The sequence below is a fragment of the Hordeum vulgare genome, chromosome 3H (genome assembly GCF_904849725.1).
Source record: "Hordeum vulgare subsp. vulgare chromosome 3H, MorexV3_pseudomolecules_assembly, whole genome shotgun sequence".
Classification (NCBI taxonomy): domain Eukaryota; kingdom Viridiplantae; phylum Streptophyta; class Magnoliopsida; order Poales; family Poaceae; genus Hordeum; species Hordeum vulgare.
In genome coordinates this window covers 509429695-509449062 of record NC_058520.1, presented here as the reverse complement: position 1 = coordinate 509449062, position 19368 = coordinate 509429695, and the positions used below count along the sequence as shown (strand labels likewise).

Genomic DNA, 19368 nt, shown 5'->3' with positions numbered 1-19368 from the left:
TTGTACGTGTGCTGAACGCGGAGGTGTCGTTCGTTCGATATTAGATCGGGACGGATCGTGGGACGACGGTGATTTGAATCACGAAGCTGTACCACTACATTAACCATGTTTCTTAACGCTTCCCGCTGAGCGATCTACAAGGGTATGTGGATCCGATCTCCTTCTCATAGATGAACATCACCATGTTAGGTCTTCGTGCGTAGGAAAAATTTTATTTCCCATGCAACGTTCCCCGACATGCACTTCCATATTCCTGCTAATCCTGCTGCTCGCTGGTTGACCCTGCCGAATGCCGCAATCTTCTGCTGCCCGCAGCCCCTGCAACCAAAATCAAGCACAGTTGGAGGCATTGCCGCCTGAGACAGTGGTGGCGGGCAGGTCGACCGCCTTGGCTGGTGGCGACAAGGCCCCACCTTTGTCCGCTTCCGTCACAGAACAGCGCTGCAACGGGATTCCTGGCTGGCCGCCTGGACCGATGGCGGCAGGCCGGCCGGCCGCCTCGGCTGGTGGCGACAAGGCCCCACCTTTGTCCGTTTCCGTCGCAGAACAGCGCTGCAACGGGATTCCTGGTTGGCCGCCTGGACCGGTGGCGGCAGGCCCGAGCCGCCTAGCCCGATGGCGGCGGGTGTCACGCGTCACCTGACGCGCCTGCCGCCAGAATGGCATGGTGTCTTTTCTCACAATGCGTCTTGGTGGTCCTTTCTCGCAAAATCGACTCAGATACTGGTTCTTTTAAACAAAAATTCTTTTTTTTTACGTGTTTTGAACAAAAAATCTGATTGTACAGCCCATGTGCGGACCATAAAAATAGATATGCGGGTGTTGCACGCGTCTGCATGATGTTGGTACGGACTCGCAAAATGCAACCCAACTTTAAGTCAGGAATGGGTCGTGCGGCGAAAAAGAAACTTCCGCGTGTTGAGCCGGTAGATGCCAAACGTATGGACCAAACAGTCCGTTGGCGTTCAGGTAACACCATGTAGCACGGATGGGTCCGAGAGGATAAGAAAAGTGCGCCGCAAAGAAGCCACGAGACGAGAGGATGGAAAGATGGTCATGCTACCCGCTTTTGTCCTGGCCTGACCCGGCGCGCACTCCAGTTCCCCGTCGGAGCCGAAAGAAGTGCACCGCAAGGAACCGTCGACCACCGTCCCCTCCCGGAGTGGATCACGATTCACGACTAGAGACGTTCCATCACACACACACACACACACACACACACACACGGCAAAACCAGGATGTCCCGCCATTGCGCTCCTTTCCCACGCGATCGATCTCCGCGCGCGCGCGTCACGCCTCGCGCTCCACAGCCCGCTCCCCATCTCGCCTCCCCGCCACGCGGCCGCGGCCCCTCCCTTTCCCCCGCCTCCCCGCCCACCACCTCACGAAACCAGCGGCCGCCACGGCAACCAGGCTAGTGACCCGCGCGCCCACAAATATTCCTCGCTTTCCCCCCTCCATCTCCACCACCGCCACATCCCTCCCGGAAAACACCAGAACCTGGTTCCCTTCCGTTCCGTTCCGTCGCCTCTTTATGCGCGTGGCCGGGTGGACAGAGCCCTCTCTGCAGCTTTAGCCGTCGCCAGAGCATGTGCCATCCGGGGCTGCCGCCTCTGCCGCCGGGCTGCGCGGCCAGGCGGCGGCAGCGGCCGGCGGGGGTCGTCGCGCCCACGCCTTCGCCGCAGCGACAGCCACACCGGCATCACTTCTGCGTGTGCTCGCCCACGGCGCACCGGGGCTCGTTCCGGTGCCGCTGGCACCGCGCCAGCTACGCGTGGGGCAGCGGCCGCGGGAGGGCGGCGGCGATCGGGGCCGTGCCGTAGCCGAGGCGGCCGGTGACGCGTGCGAGGATGGTGACGCCTGCGCCAGCCACGTGCCGCCCACGGTGTGTACGTGTTCTAGGCTCATGCATGGCGCCTTCTTGTCCGCTGTGATCGTCAGCTCGTGCGACTGTACATACCTGTCAGAAGAAATAGATGCAGGCAAAGTAGCATGCGTCGTTTAATTCCTATAAGCTTGTGCATTCGTTCTGAAAATACATGGTTTACTCCATACATGAAGGATTAATGGCATTGTGCAATCGTGTGCGACCATCGAGAAAAATCAATCAAAATTGGGTTCATGCGTGTGGTGACAGACTATGTACTACACTGCAGACCATGCAGTATGTCAGTCCATTGTGATCCGGCCTGGACCTCCCTTCAGCGAGCGGTGCAGAGGCCGTGATCGCTTGAAGCCGAATATGTCGGTAATCCGGCAAGTTTTGGGCAGGTCATCCTCGGCGATCGCCTTCTTGAACTCTGCCGAATGGTTGCCGCTGAAGACCTGCACGCTCACTGTCCTCCTTTGAGGGGCGTCCACCTTTATGTACTCATCAAAGAATTCGATGAATTCTTCTTTCTTGAGCTCTCTTAGCAGAGCAACCTGCAAATCATTTTCGAGGTCATGGTATCTTGCGGATCCAGGACACAGCCTTTTTTTTTCCTTACGAAAAAGAAGTGATGTGTTTTCTCAAAACGGAACTTTTGAAAATTGCACTGGGTTTTTTTTTTTCTTTTTGAGAAAACATAGAGGGTATTGTTGCCGGAACAAAGGCACTTACCTCGGACTCAACCCTATCAAACTTGAGAGTTCCAGCTTGAATCTCTCCCCAGTAGAAGTCAGATTCCTCCCACAAGTTTTTAAATTTCTCCAGTTTCGAATCAATAAGCGATTTGACATTTCTCTGTCATAAGCAAAACACGGCAATGTCAAAATGCTTCAGCAATGCCTAAACCTTTTGTCTTTCGACGAAGAAGACACTAATGAGCTAATGTAGTCAACTATGTGGTCATATCATGAGTAATTGAGTACTTATGAAAGAGATGCGCAATTCGACATGGTACATCAATTAGTTATAAAGCAAGCCAACTGAAGCCACTAACCTTGAAATCCTTGTCTGACAGTTCATGGATTTTGCTTTCAAATGTCTTGAAGAATTCATCAATTCTAGAATCAAGATATGAAGGATCCTAGGATTCCATTATAATATCAGTAGGAGAATGTGGCAAAAAAGTATGTCACGTTCGCTACTCAATCTTTCAACATGTACCTTCACTGTGGATTGAATAACAACCTCAAGTGCCCAGACTCCACGATCAGATCTGATGGATCAAAGTAAGTTAGGTTGATAAATGACAGTACAAACAAACTGTGCATGTTTCTCTTGAAAGGACGTACCTCAGAGAAAGATATGTTATATACCCAAGTTGCTCAACAGTCCGTAGCTGGTTGAAAGCAGGCTGACTAGAAATTAGAGAGAATAACTGGAGTTTGATATTTGAGAGGGCGTCGTCCTGATGGACCTGGATACATTGAATATGCTTATTAGTTACGTGGCATGCTTCTTCTTATAGAACGTTATACATTTGACACGAGACAGTTCTACTACTACCGTAGGATATTACGTAACTATCTGTAGAACAATACTCCTAAAGGAAGTTTGCTTTCAGCGCAAAAGAAAAAAACTTCCTTTAAGAATTATTGTTCTACAGGGAGTTAACAGAGCAAAAAACATCACCAAATAATATATATCTCGTCATATCACACTCAGTCATATCACTATATTTTACCGATAAATTTGATATTATCGAGTCGGTAGAGCCTCACTTGGTGGTTCAAGCATGTCATTGCTCTCCTCGCGGACAGGTCAAAAATAACTTAACACTAATTGTCTGTCCCCGATGAACATGCCCTTTATGCCTGTTCAGTCGTGCGTCAGGTTAGTGACTCAAGGTTGAGATGCCTTAATCATGTAGTGCTACTTAGTATGGTCATGCCCCGATATGAAGTATACTTGGTGCTCCGGTCAATGCTAGGCGACCAGGAGCCAGTTATTGTTTATAAATTTGATTAGTTTTCACACTATTCTTAGCCATTTTAATTATGTTTAAATTGGAGTTATTGGCATTATATTTTGCATGTAAGACAACATTTCACAATAATGTTTCAAGTAGGAAAAATCAGCACTCTAATTCTTTTGAGTTGCCGCAGTTGAGTGCTCAGCTACCTTAGTCCCCTCACATTGTTCCAACTACTACTGGGTTTACCTAAAAAACTACTACTAGGTTGATCATAACCAGTAATTATCTGGGAACAGGCTCACTAATTGATGACCCGCCATTAGTTTGGCAACAGATATTAGAAGGTACTGGTCACCAACAAGTAATCGCCTTTTAGAACATTAGCTGCATCAAAGTTCAGAAGAAGCCTACCTGAATATATTGGACAATCGATGAATTCTCATTCTTCTGATTTAATCCCTCAATTTGGTAGCGGCATTTTATCTCGTTTTCAAGCATGATAACCCTTTTGATCAGGTATTGTGATGGAGACATGGGTTTGAATGCAGAACTGGGGGTATTAAATATAGTATCTTCAATCTCCTGGACAATAGACTCAGCCTCGCCTGGCTCAATGTTTCCTGCAAGAAGGGTATTTAATTATTATTAAGCACAGTTGGGATTGCATTTCAGTCCAGTCCTTGGAACATTTGGGAGAGTATAAACATGAAAGTTTACCAAACCTTGAACATAGCATTCCAAGTATGTCTTCGATAGCACGTGTGCCACAAAGTTCGTAAGAGAATCTGACTCGAGCTTAGAAAGAGCTTGAAGTTTCTCATCCAAAGGCCATTTTTTCTCTTCCAATATTAATGAGAGATAATACGAAGCTTGAGAATACGGTTGGCTGAAGTTAAAATTTTGGTAGTCCTTCACAGAAGTTTCCTGTGGTAGCAAGATGTTGGTAAAGAAAGTAGGCATGAAAGAAATAATAGCAGCAGTTTCAAAAGGCACCAATTAAGAATATTTAAAAAAGGGCAGCCCGGTGCATGTAGCTCCCGCTTGCACCAATTAAGAATATTTCCCAGTCTAAAAATTGGCCATCGTGAAAGTTCATAGTATTACTGCCGCTAACAATGTATTGTGTTGTAAGTTGTAACAACTTTGTCCCAAATCTGTTACAATGGATCTTAAGAAATTATTGATTTTCTATGTAGTATCTAAATTGATGTGCTTGTGTAATCTGTAGTCTCCAAAACCTTTGTTATCATATTGAGAGAAGGTTGCTAACTTGCTATAAATTTCAAAAAAGTATGTTACAAAAGATGCAAACAAATGAATCATAATTATGTATGCAGAATGTTTATGATTTTGGTCCTAGCAATAGCCATATCATGTCCACGACATAAAATCTGGCATACCTCAGTTTTGATCATCTATCAGTTGCAATCCACAGGATAAACAGTGTTTAGTGAAAGCAAAATTCAACAGCTCTAAGTTGATCCACACAAGTTAATGACAACGAGACTAGGTAAATAGATAAATGTGCCTGAGCACAATTATGACAGTTGAAAACCAAGAATCCGTGTCTAACCTTGAGGGCGGAAAACCTGTTTGGTTTAACTACAAAGTTCACTATTTGCTTCATTATGGCATGTAGCAGAACTCTCATCTTGTCATTGTAACCACTTACAGACACCTTCAAAAAATAAAAGTTCAGGTAAGTGTTAGTTTGAATTCGAAACTGGGCAAACACCAGCAACATCGTAATGCATGAAACTAGAACAGACAGCATGAAGAGCAATTTAGATGTGCGGAAACACTCATAGGAACTTAGGAAGTATAAAGGACAGAGTAACAGAATTAAACCTGGAATCCAGTAGAAGTAAGATATATCGAATAGAATAAACCCGCAATTTGAGCATCATAAGCTACAAAAGGCAGAAACTAATTGTCAGTGTATGTCTATTTGGACTTAAAGCTGGAGGGACCGAGGGAGCCATCCCCAGACAGTCTGTTAAATATGGTAAAATATGCTATCATTCACATAATTTCAAAATTGTTTCTTACCATAAGCATTCAAGTAATCGCCTAACAAATCAACAAAGAAACTTGTAGATACGGCTGCTTCAGGGGAGTGGCTTGACAATGGACAGTGGAAATCAATTATAATGTTAACCTTCGGAGTGAAGAACAGCATGTCGGGCTTATACCACAGCCGTGAAAGTGGCGTCTTCCTTAAAATTGTCGGAAATATAACCTGGTGAAATAGTTCTATTTTTATCAAAATTAATACACTATGTTTGAGAAAATATATATACTATGTGAATATATAAAGTTTTGACAATTCAAAATTCATACAAAGTGTGCTAACGTGAACACACAACAAACAAGCCGCTCCAAATTTTACCTTGTCCTGCACTTCTTTAAGGGATAAATCCTTTGGAACGAAAATGTTAGGCTTTGGGAGATAAAGCTTCTCAGTAGGAGCTCTTTTAATCCATTGCTGCCAAATAGAGGTATAAGATGGGAATATAATAGCTAGAAGATGAAATTGCTGGTGCGCGTGTGGGTAGGGTTGGGGTGGGGGTGCCAACCTGTATCATATATGGAGTGACATTTTCAACAGCATATGATGTATTGTACCAGGGCTCAGCACAATTAGTAGATCCTTCAAACTTTTTTGATTCGCAGAGTATTCTACAGAGAGAAGTATTGCATCAAAGAAAGAAAGAAGGAATGATATTTATCATTGTATGCTAGTTTATGTGCATAACCGTAGATCATTATCAGAAAAATGCAAGTTCAAGATATGAAGTAAGGTCATGGCCAGTGATAACTATTTATTGATTAGTAACAGTATCAGTTACTCCCTCCGTTCCTAAATATAAGTCTTTTAAGATATTTCATTAGGGGTCTACATACGGAGCAAAATGAATGAATCTACACTCTAAAATATGTCTATATACATCCGTATGTAGTTCACTAATGAAACCTCTTTAAAGACTTATATATTTTTTTTCGAGAAAACGCAAAAGACTTTGCGTTTCATTGTATTGAAAAGAGGGAGGAATAACCTCCTAAGAGGCTAGTACAGAGATGTTACAACCGGATCAATGCACGTCCCAGGTGGGTGGCAGGGTGACCCTAAGCCCTTTGGCCCCTGCCTTCGCCCAATTCCTGGACTCGTCCTTGATCGCATCAGCGAGCTCAACTAGCGATGGGGCTACATGATCAAATACACATGCGTTCCTATGTTTCCAGATCATCCAAGGCACGAGAAGCGCAGTCGAGGCCAGCGCTTTGCGGAGCGGGTGAGGTGTGGTGTCGCGAGCGCGCATCCACCAGTCCTGAAGCGTGGCGTCCTGGTCGGGCACCGGTGCCGGGAGTCGCAGCCAAGACATGGTCCCGTGCCAAGTCTGCTTCGCGAATGGGCAAGAGAGCAGCAGATGCTGTATCGTTTCCGGTTCTTGGTCGCAGAGCAGGCACCGAGGGTGATGCGTTAGGTCATGGCGAGCAAGGCGCTCGGCAGTCCAGCAACGGTCCTGATTAGCGAGCCAGTGGAAGAACTTGACCTTCGCAGGGGCCCAGCCCTTCCAGATCAGCTTCCAGGACCGGCAAGTGATGGACCCGTGAAAGGTGGCTAGATAGCAGGAACTGGCTGAGTAGCTGCCGCTGGCTGTCCATTTCCAGGAGAGCGTGTCCGGCTATGAGGAGAGGGTGATGCTGGACACCAGCTGCCAAATCTGGAGATACTGCCCAATCTCCTGAAGGCCAAGAGTGTCGTGAATGTCTCTCGCCCAAGTGTTGCCGGCGATGCCCTGGGCCACCGTCTGGGACTTTCTGCGATGCTTGGGAATGCAAGAGTACAGCGAGGGCGCGTGCTCGCGGATGGAGAGGCCGAGGAGCCATCGGTCCTCCCAAAAAAGCGATGTCGAACCGTCTCCAATCTGCATGGTGATGGAGGCATAGAAGAGGCCGTGCTCCTCGGGGGTGAACTGCAGGCCCAGATCATGCCATGCGCGACTAGAGTCCGTCCGCGAGAGCCATAGCCATCGGAGCCTAAGGGCGAGCCCTGTGCGCTCAAGGTCGCGGACACCCAGGCCGCCGTACTCAAGCGGTCGGCATACCCGGCGCCAGTTCACGTGACAGTGCCCACCGTGGGCGGCCTCGTGTCCTGCCCATAAGAACCCGCGCTGAATCTTCTCAAGCTGCTTCAGGGTTTTCTTCGGGGGCGCTAGGGCCAGCATTTGGTGGATGGGGATGGCGCTAAGCACAGACTTGACGAGCGCCAGCCGCCCGGCCTTGTTCATGAGCCATGCCTTCCACGAAGGGAGGCGGCCGGCCACCTTGTCGACTAGAGGTTGCATCTGAGCCGCGGAGGGGCGGCGCGTGGAGAGGGGGATACCCAGGTACGTGATGGGCAGAGCCGCCGTCTGGCAGCCAAGAATCGCTAATGATTTGGCGGTCGACTCATCTCCATGAAGCGCAGTGACGGAGCTCTTGCCGTAGTTCACGTGCAGGCCGGAGGCGGAGCCAAAAACCCCTAGGATGCCCTTCACGGCAAGGACCTCGTCGGTCGAGGCGTGACAGAACAACATCACATCATCGGCGTAAAGTGAGATAGCCGGGATGTCGCGTCGGGGGTGCAGTCTCCGGAGAATGCCGGCCTGGAGTGCCCGTTGCATGAGGCGGCTGAGCGTGTCGACGGCCAGGACAAAGAGCTGCGGGGATGTCGAGTCGCCCTGTCTCAACCCGTGGCGGTGCCAGATCGGGGGTCCCGGCACGCCATTGAGCAAGACGCGGGTGCTGGCCGAGGAGAGGAGGATGGCCAGCCACTCCCGGAACCTCGCTCCGAAGCCATATTGGCGCAAGGCCTCGAAGAGGAAGGGCCATGATATGGAGTCGAAGGCCCGGGTTAGGTCGAGCTCGAGCATGATCCTTGGCGCGCCCAGTTGGTGCAGGAGCTTGAGGGATTGCCGGACTAGGATGAAGTTGTCGTGGAGGGTACGTCCGGCAATGAAAGCGTTCTGATAGCGGCTCACCAGGCCGTCGAGCATCGAGCATCGGTGCCAAGCGCAAGGAGAGGACCTTCGCAAAGAGCTTGGCCACAATATGTATCAGGCAGATCGGCCGGTAGTCGCCAAGCTTGTGAGCATCGGCGCGCTTTGGCAGCAAGGTGAGCAGTGCTTGATTGAGCTTGTGGAATCCACGCCCCCTCAGCGCATAGAGCTGCTCAAAGGCCTCAAACACGTCCTGCTTAATGGTGCTCCAGCACGCTCGCAGAAACTCCGCGGTGAAGCCTCTGGCCCTGGTGCCTTGTGCGCCGGCATGCGCCTCACAGCCTCCCAGATATCATCGGGGCTGAACGGCGCCTCTAGGACAGAGAGGTCAACTGGCTGGATGAGGTGCTCGAAGTCTAGCGTGTGGGCGCGGTCGGCCGCTGTGCCGAGCAGCCCATCAAAGTGAGCAAAGGCCGCCTGGGCCATCTCGTCGTGCTCGCTGATCATCTGCCCATCAACGAGCAGGCTGTGCACTCTGTTCTTCTGACAACGATATGTGCACTGCCTGTGGAAGAAGCTCGTGTTCCCGTCGCCGTCCAAGAGGGAGGAGATGCGAGCACGCTGTCGGGCAATCGTGCGCTCAAGCGAGGCCAAGCCCAGGTAGGAAAGCTTGGTCTGCTTGCGCAGCCAGTCCTCCAGGGGGATAGCGTGCGGGTCTCCATGGCTTGGTCGAAGCGCAGGATGAGCTCGCGGGAGATGGCGAGCTTGTCTCTGATGTTGCCCGTGGACTTGGCGCTCCAGCTCGTGAGGGCGCGACCCGTGGCCTGCATGCGCCGGACCAGCCGCCTGAAGGGGTCTGGGTCGGACACCGATCCCCAGGCCGCGGCTACCGTGTCGTGGAAGCCGTCGAGACGCATCCAAAACTCCTCGAAGTGGAAGCGTTTGTAGGCTGATGGCATGGGCGAGCAGTCCAAAAGCAAAGGGCAGTGGTCAGAGACAACGGATGCCAGGCAGTGGAGGTGGCACTCGCCATGGCTGTCCTCCCAGTCTGCGGTGCAGAGCACCCGATCGAGGCGCACGAGCGTGGGAGGGGACTGCTCGTTGGACCACGTGAAGCGACGCCCATTGAGGTAAACCTCCTTGAGGGCAAGGTCGTTGATGACTCGGCGAAATCTGCCCATCATGCGGTGGTTCACGTTACCCGAACTTTTGTCCGAGGCATGACATATCAAGTTGAAGTCCCCACACAGCATCCATGCATCCATGGACCGGGGCTGGTATCGCGAATATCGCGTAGCTCTTGAAGGAATAGTAGTTTGTCCTGGTCGCTTCGCGGCCCGTAGACCGTGGTAAGCCACCAGGGGTTACCATTGGGCGCGCGCACCTTCGCAGTCACCGCGTGCTGCGTGAACTGGAGGTCAGAGAGCGTGGCAGCCCTGGTCTTCCAAGCCAGGAGAATGCCGCCACGCGTGCCATCGGCCGGGAGGTAGGTTGACCCATCAAACTCAGACCCCAACGTTTCCAACACAACAGAGGACGAGATCAAAGCCATCTTAGTTTCTTGTAGGCATACAATGGATGCGCGGGTGGTACAGAGGAGCGAACGAATCGCACAATGCCTAGCGCGTGAGTTGAGGCCTCTAACATTCCAAACTACAATCTGCAAGCCGTGATCCATGAACAAGGATTCGACGTGTGACGAGCGGCGCCGCTAACTCGCGCAGGCGGCAGCATCGCTGCGAGCAGCCGTCAGGCATGCCGGAATCTCTGTTGACGAGGGCCGCGATAGCCTGCAGTACCGACATCTGCAGTGGCATGGCAAATAGATCGTCGTAGGCTTTCATCGCCGCAGCGGAGATGGGCTGGTTGATGCCGACGATGCCGAGGGTGCGGAGGATCTGCACTTGGGCGCGCCTCTCGGCCCTTGGCGGCGTTGCCGCCGCTGTGTGAGCATAAGCCGACCGCCCTCGCCGTGGGCTGAAGTTCAGGGGTGGTCGTTGGCGCTTCCCTGGAGATGGCAGAGTTGCATTAAGCTGCTTCGTGGCTGCAGATAGGAATTGCCCCAGCGTCCAGGAGGGGGGATCCGGGGCTGACCGGCTGTGAGATCGCCGCAAGGTGATCGGTGGAGAGGCGAACCGGCTCGGTGCGGACGCGCGTGGCGCGACATCAGGACCATCACGAACTGGACGAGCGGGCCGTTGCAGGATGGTAATCGGTGCTGGGCCAGGCCGGCCTGAGGCTTCGCCAGTCGCTGCAGGGGTGGGCCGAGGGGAGGGCTGCCTAGAAGAGGCTGGCTCGAGGGAGGTTTGTACAGCAGTGGACGTCCCTGTGGGCTGGCATGTGGGCGGGGGCCAGGAGCCAAATCTGGCGGAACGGCGGTGATGGCCAGGATTCCCGCGCATGACGGGTCGAAGCCCGCGTTGTCCGGCGGTGACTGCGTCGAGGGGATTCCCGCGCGTGGCGACGCGCTGCCTGCGCTGGCCCGCGGCGTCTGATCCGAGACATCAGGCAGGGCCCGCGCCGCAGGGAGTGTTGCGCCGCTTTGGCCCGACCGAGCAGCAGGCGAGGCTGGTGCGCTTTGGATGTCTGGCTGGGGATTCGGCACAAGGCTGGCGAGCGTGATCTCAGCCGAAGCCGTAGTGTCCCCGAGCGAATCAGCCTTCGGTGCGAGGGCACGTGCTCTCTCGGGCGGGATGGCGCTGGTCGTGGTGGGGGCGCGAGAATTTGAAACGGCAGGGAGGATTGGGGCGTCTCAAGCCACAAGCTGCATGCCAGCTGTCGCCGAAGATGGGCCCGTTCTGCCGCAGTCCGAGGGCTGCGCAGGTAGGTGCGCGCGGGCCCCCGACGAACCTCCCTTTTGCAGGCTGGTGACGCGGTCTCCCTCTGCTTTGTTGACGTGGTGACGACGGTACGTGGGTCCCAGCTGCCTGGGCCAGGCGAGCATGCCCAGTCTGGCAGGACGGGGCCCACTTTGCGGCGCCGCCACGTCAGGCCAGGAGGCCGCCATGGCCGTACCGTCTGCACGGCCTGGGCGGCGCACTCGCCATGTCGGCGCGTCGACGGCCATGCCATCCGCGCGGCCGGCCGGGGCCTCGTCGGCACGTCTTCGCTTGCGGCCGCGACGGCGCGCGGGGCCTGGGGCCGGGCCTTGGCCATTCCCTGGCCGCGCCTGCTGCCCTCACCTGCATCGTCCCCTGCCGGCCCTCCGGTCGCCTGAAGATCGACCGACGCGGCCCTGATGCGCTCCGCCATGGTAAGCTCGATGGAGACGGGGTAGGACAGGGTTCTGACGGCCGGGACTTCCGAGGGCACGCGGGCCGGGAGCTGCTCGACGATGGCCAGCACCACGGCGCGCCGGATGCCTGCGGGGTCGTGGGTGCGGCCGGACAGATGGAAGACGGCGAGATCGTCTCGCGACCGCGTGCGGGGGTGCATCCGTTCGATCCAGCAGCTCGATCCCAGCACATGTTCAGCCACGGAGAGATGCCACGCATGAGCAGGGATTCCGCGGAGCTCCAGCTCGACGCGATACCCGAGATCATCTGCGGTGGCATGCGCCAGCTTGCACCAAGGCCGCAGGGAGAGGGCAAAGCGCGGCGAACAGAGGAGGTGCTCTCCATTGAGCCGGCGCATGGTGGCCACGGAGGAGAAGATGATGAGAAAGTCTTCTGGGTGGTGCGCGTGCACGGTGAAGTCGCCCTCGGCGAGGTCCAGCGAGCTCAGGAGCAGCTCGGCCACCTCGACGGAAGAAACTGGCGGCCGGTTGCCCGTGATGGTGGCCACCATGGCGCGGGCAAGGACGAGCTCCGCATCGTCCATCTCCGTCGTCTGCGCCATGATAACTCGCGCGGGGCTATCAGCGACCGACGGGGCGGGTGGAGCCGGGAGGGGAGCCGACGCCGGGGGAGCGGCGCGTGGCTGCGCAGCGGGAGGAATCCTGGCGACCACGCCGCGAGGTGGGGGCTGCACGGCCGCTGGCGCGCGCGGTTGCGGCCTGGGGGCATCCTTGACGCGGTGCTGCGCGGCGTCCGTGCGCGCGGGCTGCCGAGCCGCGTCGGTGGCGCGACGGCCGCCACAGGCGCGCGAGGCGTGGCCGAAGACGAGGCAGCGGCGGCACCGGACATCGTTGGGGCAGTCGCGCACGTGGTGCCTGGGGTCGAGGCGGCGGAAACAGAGGCCGGCGACCTCCTCCGGGAACGGACTGCGGCGGAGCTGCGGGGATGCCGGGCAGGGCGGAGCATCACGGCGCGGGCGGCGGTGGGGGTGCCTGCGGCGGGGCTGCTGAAACCCGTCTATGTCTGCTGAAACCCGTCTATGTCAAGCACCGGCCCACCCGTCGCGCGGCGCACCTCCGAGCGGGGGCCGAGGCGGTCTTGCACCGCGGGACGGGGAGCGGGCGCGGCGCGTCCGGGGGCGACGGCGACGCGCCTGGGGGCGGCGGTGGCCGGCGGTCCTGTGGGGAGCGCGCGCGACGTCGCTGTACGATCTCGACGAGGACTCTCCCTCCGAGCTGCTCCAGTGCTCCCCGTAGGAGACGCGCTCGCCGGAGGGGGTCTCTCGGGAGTCGGCGGGGTCGGCGGCGGCGCGGGCGGCCATCACGCGGGCCCTGAGAGGGGGAAGCAGGGCGGAGCGCTGGCGCGAGCGGTGGCGGTGGGCGGCGAGGCTAGGCTAGGCGCGGGGGGCAGGGGCGGAGCAGGAGCGGAGCCATCTCAGTTTTCCTGAGAAGAAATCTAGCCTAAAGACTTATATTTAGGAACGGAGGGAGTAGTAATTAAGCAATGCCAGACATATGCATATAATTCATATGTTGACATACAGAGAAAATATGCATATAGAAGCAGGAACATTCAAAGCTGTCATGTGAACAGTGGAAGCTTACCTAACTCTTTCGGGTGACAATTCATCAAGTATCATATTTATTATATTTGGCGCATACTTCGATGGCAATGATGCTCCAACCAGCCATTCCTCTGGTGGGAACAACTGCAAAGCATATCAATTAGAAGAAAGAAGTACAAAGAAAAGACGCAGATCAACAGATATTTGACCCATTGAAATCCTAGACGTAGAGTAGTTGGTACTTCAAATGTTCGTTCACAAACATACGCCCAAGATATACATCAGAATTCAAAAATTATTGGTCACGAGGAACTGTAATAGCTGAAATATTTAGAGCTCCACAGAAATATACCCGCATGCTTGAGACGATATCTGTGACGTAGCTGACTGGATGTACTTTGTCTTGGTAGTGGAATTCTGTTTCATTTATTGACGCAAGCTAGAAAATAATGAACACGTTAGCATGTACATTTATGTAACTGAAAGTAATCATAATTTCTTGACACTCTGCTTATGAGTATGACATGTAGAAAAAAACAACAATATGAATTGCTTCAGCAAACAACTTTGGTTAATAAAATTTAAACCCAATGAGATTGTTTTATTAGAAGAACACATGAGAGTCCACGGGGGCAATGTTCATATTCAAAGTAACTGCACATTAGGAGCATAAATCATCAAACAAATATACACATGATTGAACGATGTGTCTGTCAGTTACCTCACTAAATATCCATTCGTGGATTCCATCTTCTTTTAATAGGTGGAGGTATTTGAAGACCAACCCAATGATATCCTCCACGTGATCTGAGATCATTGTATGAGCACGTAGCTTACTAAATTGTACCATCAAAATGTGCTTAAAAAGGAATGTTCTAAGAGAACAAAATGAAAATGAGATCTTACCATGACCAGCATCAGTGAGCCTCATGCCTACTGAGAAAAAAGAGTATTCAGTGCTGTCACTGCTCTCACCAGCCACCAAATCCATGGCCCATCCTGATGTAGTCAACATTGAACTGTCACAGGTCACACAACTTGACACAAGAAACAAAAGAATTACCAGTGTTTGAGTGCATAAACTGGCAAAAGAATAGTTACAACAATGTACTGCTGAATTTAACTTGCCTAATTCCTTTATAATATGGAAGATGGATCCCTCGCCTTCATGCCCAATGAGATGACTGAGATAACGGCTAGGACTTTCTTTGTAAAACTGGTTGTTAGGTGTAACAGGCCATGATACTTTTAGGTAGTCACCTTCTATTATTGGGATTGCTTTGACAAGAAGCTGCACGACAAGGACATAAGGAAGTACGCCCAATTACATATCCTTTGCCATTCCTTCCTGTATTTACTTTTAGTGTGACTGGTGTTGTTTCAACTTACCTGCAAATGTTCTGCTGAAAGGGGCTGACTTGGACATTTGAAGCTTCTCTGGTCAGTGTTCTTGACGTGACTAAACAGGCTTTCAACCAAGGTTTGAATGCAATCGAGGCTCTCTAGAAAATTATTTTATCAGCAACAAATAAGTTTAGGTATGCCAGAATTGACTAACCTGTACTCTTACCCTTTCCATAAACAACCAGATGCATAAGATTTGCTGAGTAGTTCTCGTAAAACTTGAGAAGCTCAAGTCTGATGTCCAAACCCCTCTCTTTTGGTTTAGTTTCCAGTGTTTCCCAACTTCCTGATGCATTAAATAACATAATTTCAAATAAGATGCAAACTCCAGAAGGAGGTTGTATGTTATGGATGAATAAAGGGTTGGAACATAAGAATACTCAGACACCCTATTGATTTGCACACTCACGTATACAGTAATACAAAACAACATCCATAATTAGCTAGATGAGTATAGCAATGTCTGAATTCAAATAATTGCTTACCCGTACTGAATTTATGGTAAGGGTGATCCTTTGAGGCCAGATGCTTTTCAAGCTGTGGAAAAAAATAAAAAAATGAAGTAACAGATTAACAGCGCAGCAGAGCTAACAGAATATACGGGATGATGATAAATCAGGTTAAGATCATGCCAAATATGGTTAATTTGAAACTGAACTGGCATTTTGAGTATGTATAAGCCGGGCTTAGATCATGTGAGATATGATTATATGAGAAGAGCAAATATTCATAATACTTGTACTTCAGCAATTTCAGCTTCTGATGCAGATATGATTATATGAACACAAGAAAGAATATCACATGTGTCTAACTAAGAAGGTTGAAACTCTGAAGTACCTGATGCATTCTCCAGCCATCTGACAACAGATTTTTCTTGTGTTCTGTGAGAACAATGAAATATAACATTATCCACAATGTGTTTCTTACTACTCCAAATAAGCCATAAACATAAAGTGATCGTGATAAGCCAAAATTGATGTTAGATGCAAATAGCACTAGAGTGTATAAAGCAACTGGTCACCAGAATCGACAGCCTTGATCTCTCTAAGAACAGCATCCTCCGACATCAGTGGCTTAATGAAGAACTGGGCAAATCTGCGCAACGCAAATCACCTACTTATTTATTGTTTTATAAAGAATCATGCAAATCTGCAGAACAGAAATGACAACCTGATTCAATGTGCATGCATTAACTGAACAAAATACTACTAAGAAAGTTACCTATCTAAGGCTTCTTCGAAATTGTCCGCGTTAACATCAAAATAGTAATTTGTTGTCTCGGAGGATGTAAAGGCATTGGAAGAACCACCATGCTGATATTTTCACGACATGCCAAATACTCAAACAAAACATATAATCCAAGTACACTGAATGTAACTTCCAAGCATGAGTCTGAAATAATTATATTAAAGGGTCCAGAAATAAAATCATTGACCCCTTCACAAGCTTATGATAGGACCACAAAGTTGTCGCCAGTCGGGATATCAGTGATACTTATATACACAGCATTCGTCCTGCCATGTATGTGCATAGCATATTGGCAACTGGTGAGAGCATGCACTTCAGCATCAGCCTTCAGAGATAGGTATATTTGGTTTGAGAGCGTGACAGGTTACAACTGGTCCTTAGGTATAACCACAGGTTATGGCAAATAGGTATCATTTGGTCATCACAATGGAGTACGAGGTGGGCTATGATACAAGCCTAAATTTCCTTGTGCAATGTTAATTTGTGAAGCACCCAGAAGTGAATGGCACAGTGGCACCTATCATAGTCTAACATGCATATTCCTTTCAATTGTTATCTATCTTATTAAGAGTTATTTTCTGATTGGTCCAGAATAATCTAATATGATGCGTGCAGGTACAGTAAATCTGGTTCAAATTCTTACAGACCTGGCATTAACGTGTGAGTAGTAATTGCAAGCAAACATATGACGAAGTGAGAAGTACCTCAGAGATATATTTTGTATAATCTTGTTCTCCAGGGTATTTCTCACTGGCATAAAACAGCATATGCTCTGCAAGCAAGTCCATGGTAATAAATAAATGCTAAAGAGAAAAGCAGTTTTGATTTGATGCGATAAACATTCATCATGCTAATCGCATCCTCCATACAAATGGTTTATGGGTCTGTCTAGGACACATCCAGATGTGCTCTATACTTACACTAGTCAAAAACGAAATAAAAGTTGTGAAGCAAAAATGACCCACTCTCTCTATTAGTTTGCGTTTATGTGCTGCCCTGCGTGTGTACGAGGGCCTGTATCGAGTAGAATTATATCTTGTGCTGTTTACCACGGGTAGAACTCACACGCCAGAGAAAATATCAACGCGGGACCCGTGGAGTGAGAGCATCCAGCAAGCTGCAAGGATCCTACTGTACTAGGCAACAACATGTATGGGCAGTTGAGCAGAGCAGGCTGCTATTATCTGGAGAGCGACAGGCTCCTATATCCTGCAGGAGCGATGGTCCCCGCCCAACCAAATTCGTGTCTCGCATGAAGCTCTTGGACCGTTCAACAAACCCAGAACTAATTTTCTCAAAAAAAAAATAACAGAATTATGTGCAACACATAGTACTGACGTTATCAATGAGTTTTGGCTGGAAACCTGACAAGCATTTAAGAAAGACATTCAGCTAGCCGGCTGTCGTACTGCTCTGCTACCGGCGAAGGCACACCATGTACGGCCCGATGCCCGTGCCACTGAGATCAATCATGGATGCTCTGAACTTTAGCCCGAGGCCCGGGAAGTCAATGGCGTGATCCGACGGTGAAAACACGCCGGGCGACACTGGACCGATTCAATCAACTTTTCGATTGGAAAAAGGAGAAGCATCCATTGACCTGGCCGCAAATCTGCGACGCCATCATTGGCGGTCAGGAACGCCTAAAGCGGCAAAGCACTGCCCAATGGGGGAAAAGTGGGCAAGGAAGCATTCCTCCGTCACTCGATTCTTCCGAGACAAAATTGGAGGACGCCCCAGCCGGATCCCAAAAGGGAAGAGGAGATTCATCTGACGCCGACGCCGTTGCGCTGCGCTGGGTCCAGCGAGCGGAACAACCCCCATCCAATCCAACCACTACCTGGCCTGAAAGTACTAGTAGTACTCGCTCCGGGAATCCGGTGGTTACGGTTCCGTTAGATCACGCGCGCCCACGCAACGAACCACGACGGTGTGGCGAGCGAGATGGCCGGCGACGGCGGCTGGCGAGGAGGGTGGACGGAGAGGGTAGGGGAGGGAAGGGAAGGGAACTCACCGAGGAAGTGCGCGAGGCCCTCGAGCCCCTCCGGGTCGCTGAAGGAGCCCACGCCGACCTCCATACACGCCGCCGCCTGCGCGCAAGCAGACAACAACAACGACGACGACGCCGCCGAGTGAATCACGTGGAGAAAACATCGATCAACTGGCGAGCATTCGTTAGCTGCTTCGGCGGGCGGACCTTGTCGGTGTCGGCGTCGCTGATGAGGAGGCACTCGAGCGCGTTGGGGAGCAGCAGGCGGCGGTACTCCCGCTTGTCGCTGCGCGCGCGGACGAACTCCACATTGCCCGCCGCCATGCGCGCCGCTCGCCCTGAACCCTCGCTTGGAGGCGCTGGCTCCGGTCTCCGGTGGTGGATTGGAGGCTCGGGGCTTAGGCTAGTGGGGGCGCTAGTATTCTATGCTTTGTCGTTGCCGCCGTCCCGTTAATATATGGAGGGCAGGAGGGGGGTGGGTGGCTTCGTCTTCGCTTGCGCCTGCGGGAGCCGGGAGGAGTCTGAAGCCTGAACTGAGGTGCACTTCACTTTGATGGGATGCGATGGGAGACGTTTGTTGCGGTGGTGCTGGACAACGAAAGCCTTGTTTTCCCTACCGGCGAGGCGAATGACGTGCTCGCGACGGCGAGAGGGTCCCTCCCCTCCCCCTCCTCGGCGCTAGACGGTCGCTAACCGGGTCGTGTAGGTGATTATCTATAAACAACAAAGTTTGGAAGAAACGAAGGTCGGTATGACAATTCATCGTGCGAGTAGTCTGGTTTTTGTCTCCAAGTTAGAAATCGGTGCGCTCTCGTGGCAGTAGAGATCGCCTTGGAGTCTCCTGCTCGAGTATCTCGACGAAATTTACCCCGCTTGTGCTGCAACTTACGTACGTGGTGCACGGCGCTTAGATTCCGTCTAGCGAGCACGCCCAAGAGAACTCGGACAACTGCTCACGACCATCTCTTCTGCATTGACAACTTTGGCGGGTGTAAAGTGGTTACAGTAGCATTTTTATCTGATAGATGATGTGTAATCGCACCTCACCTTTCACCTCTATGAC

General features: G+C 51.6%; 1 protein-coding gene across 2 annotated transcripts; it reads right to left on the bottom strand.

Moving 5' to 3' along the window:
* Nucleotides 1-1977: 1977 nt before the first annotated feature.
* Nucleotides 1978-19029, bottom strand: LOC123444561 (insulin-degrading enzyme-like 1, peroxisomal). 2 transcript variants are annotated; one of them, XM_045121329.1, is made up of 26 exons: nt 18513-19029; nt 18330-18405; nt 17020-17087; nt 16289-16380; nt 16089-16162; nt 15905-15948; nt 15553-15604; nt 15234-15353; nt 15053-15165; nt 14792-14954; nt 14570-14662; nt 14385-14470; nt 14016-14102; nt 13704-13807; nt 6419-6521; nt 6232-6327; nt 5892-6081; nt 5691-5752; nt 5416-5520; nt 4565-4766; nt 4254-4462; nt 3220-3344; nt 3092-3143; nt 2925-3011; nt 2603-2725; nt 1978-2424 (listed from the first exon to the last, which is right to left on the bottom strand). In XM_045121329.1, exons 1-26 carry the CDS (start codon nt 18627-18629, stop codon nt 2170-2172), a joined length of 2898 nt encoding a protein of 965 aa, XP_044977264.1. In that variant the 5' UTR covers nt 18630-19029; the 3' UTR covers nt 1978-2169. The 2 variants fall into 2 exon arrangements, with proteins under 2 accessions (XP_044977264.1, XP_044977265.1); XM_045121330.1 differs by lacking the exon at nt 16289-16380.
* Between the last annotated feature and the right edge of the window lie 339 nt (nt 19030-19368).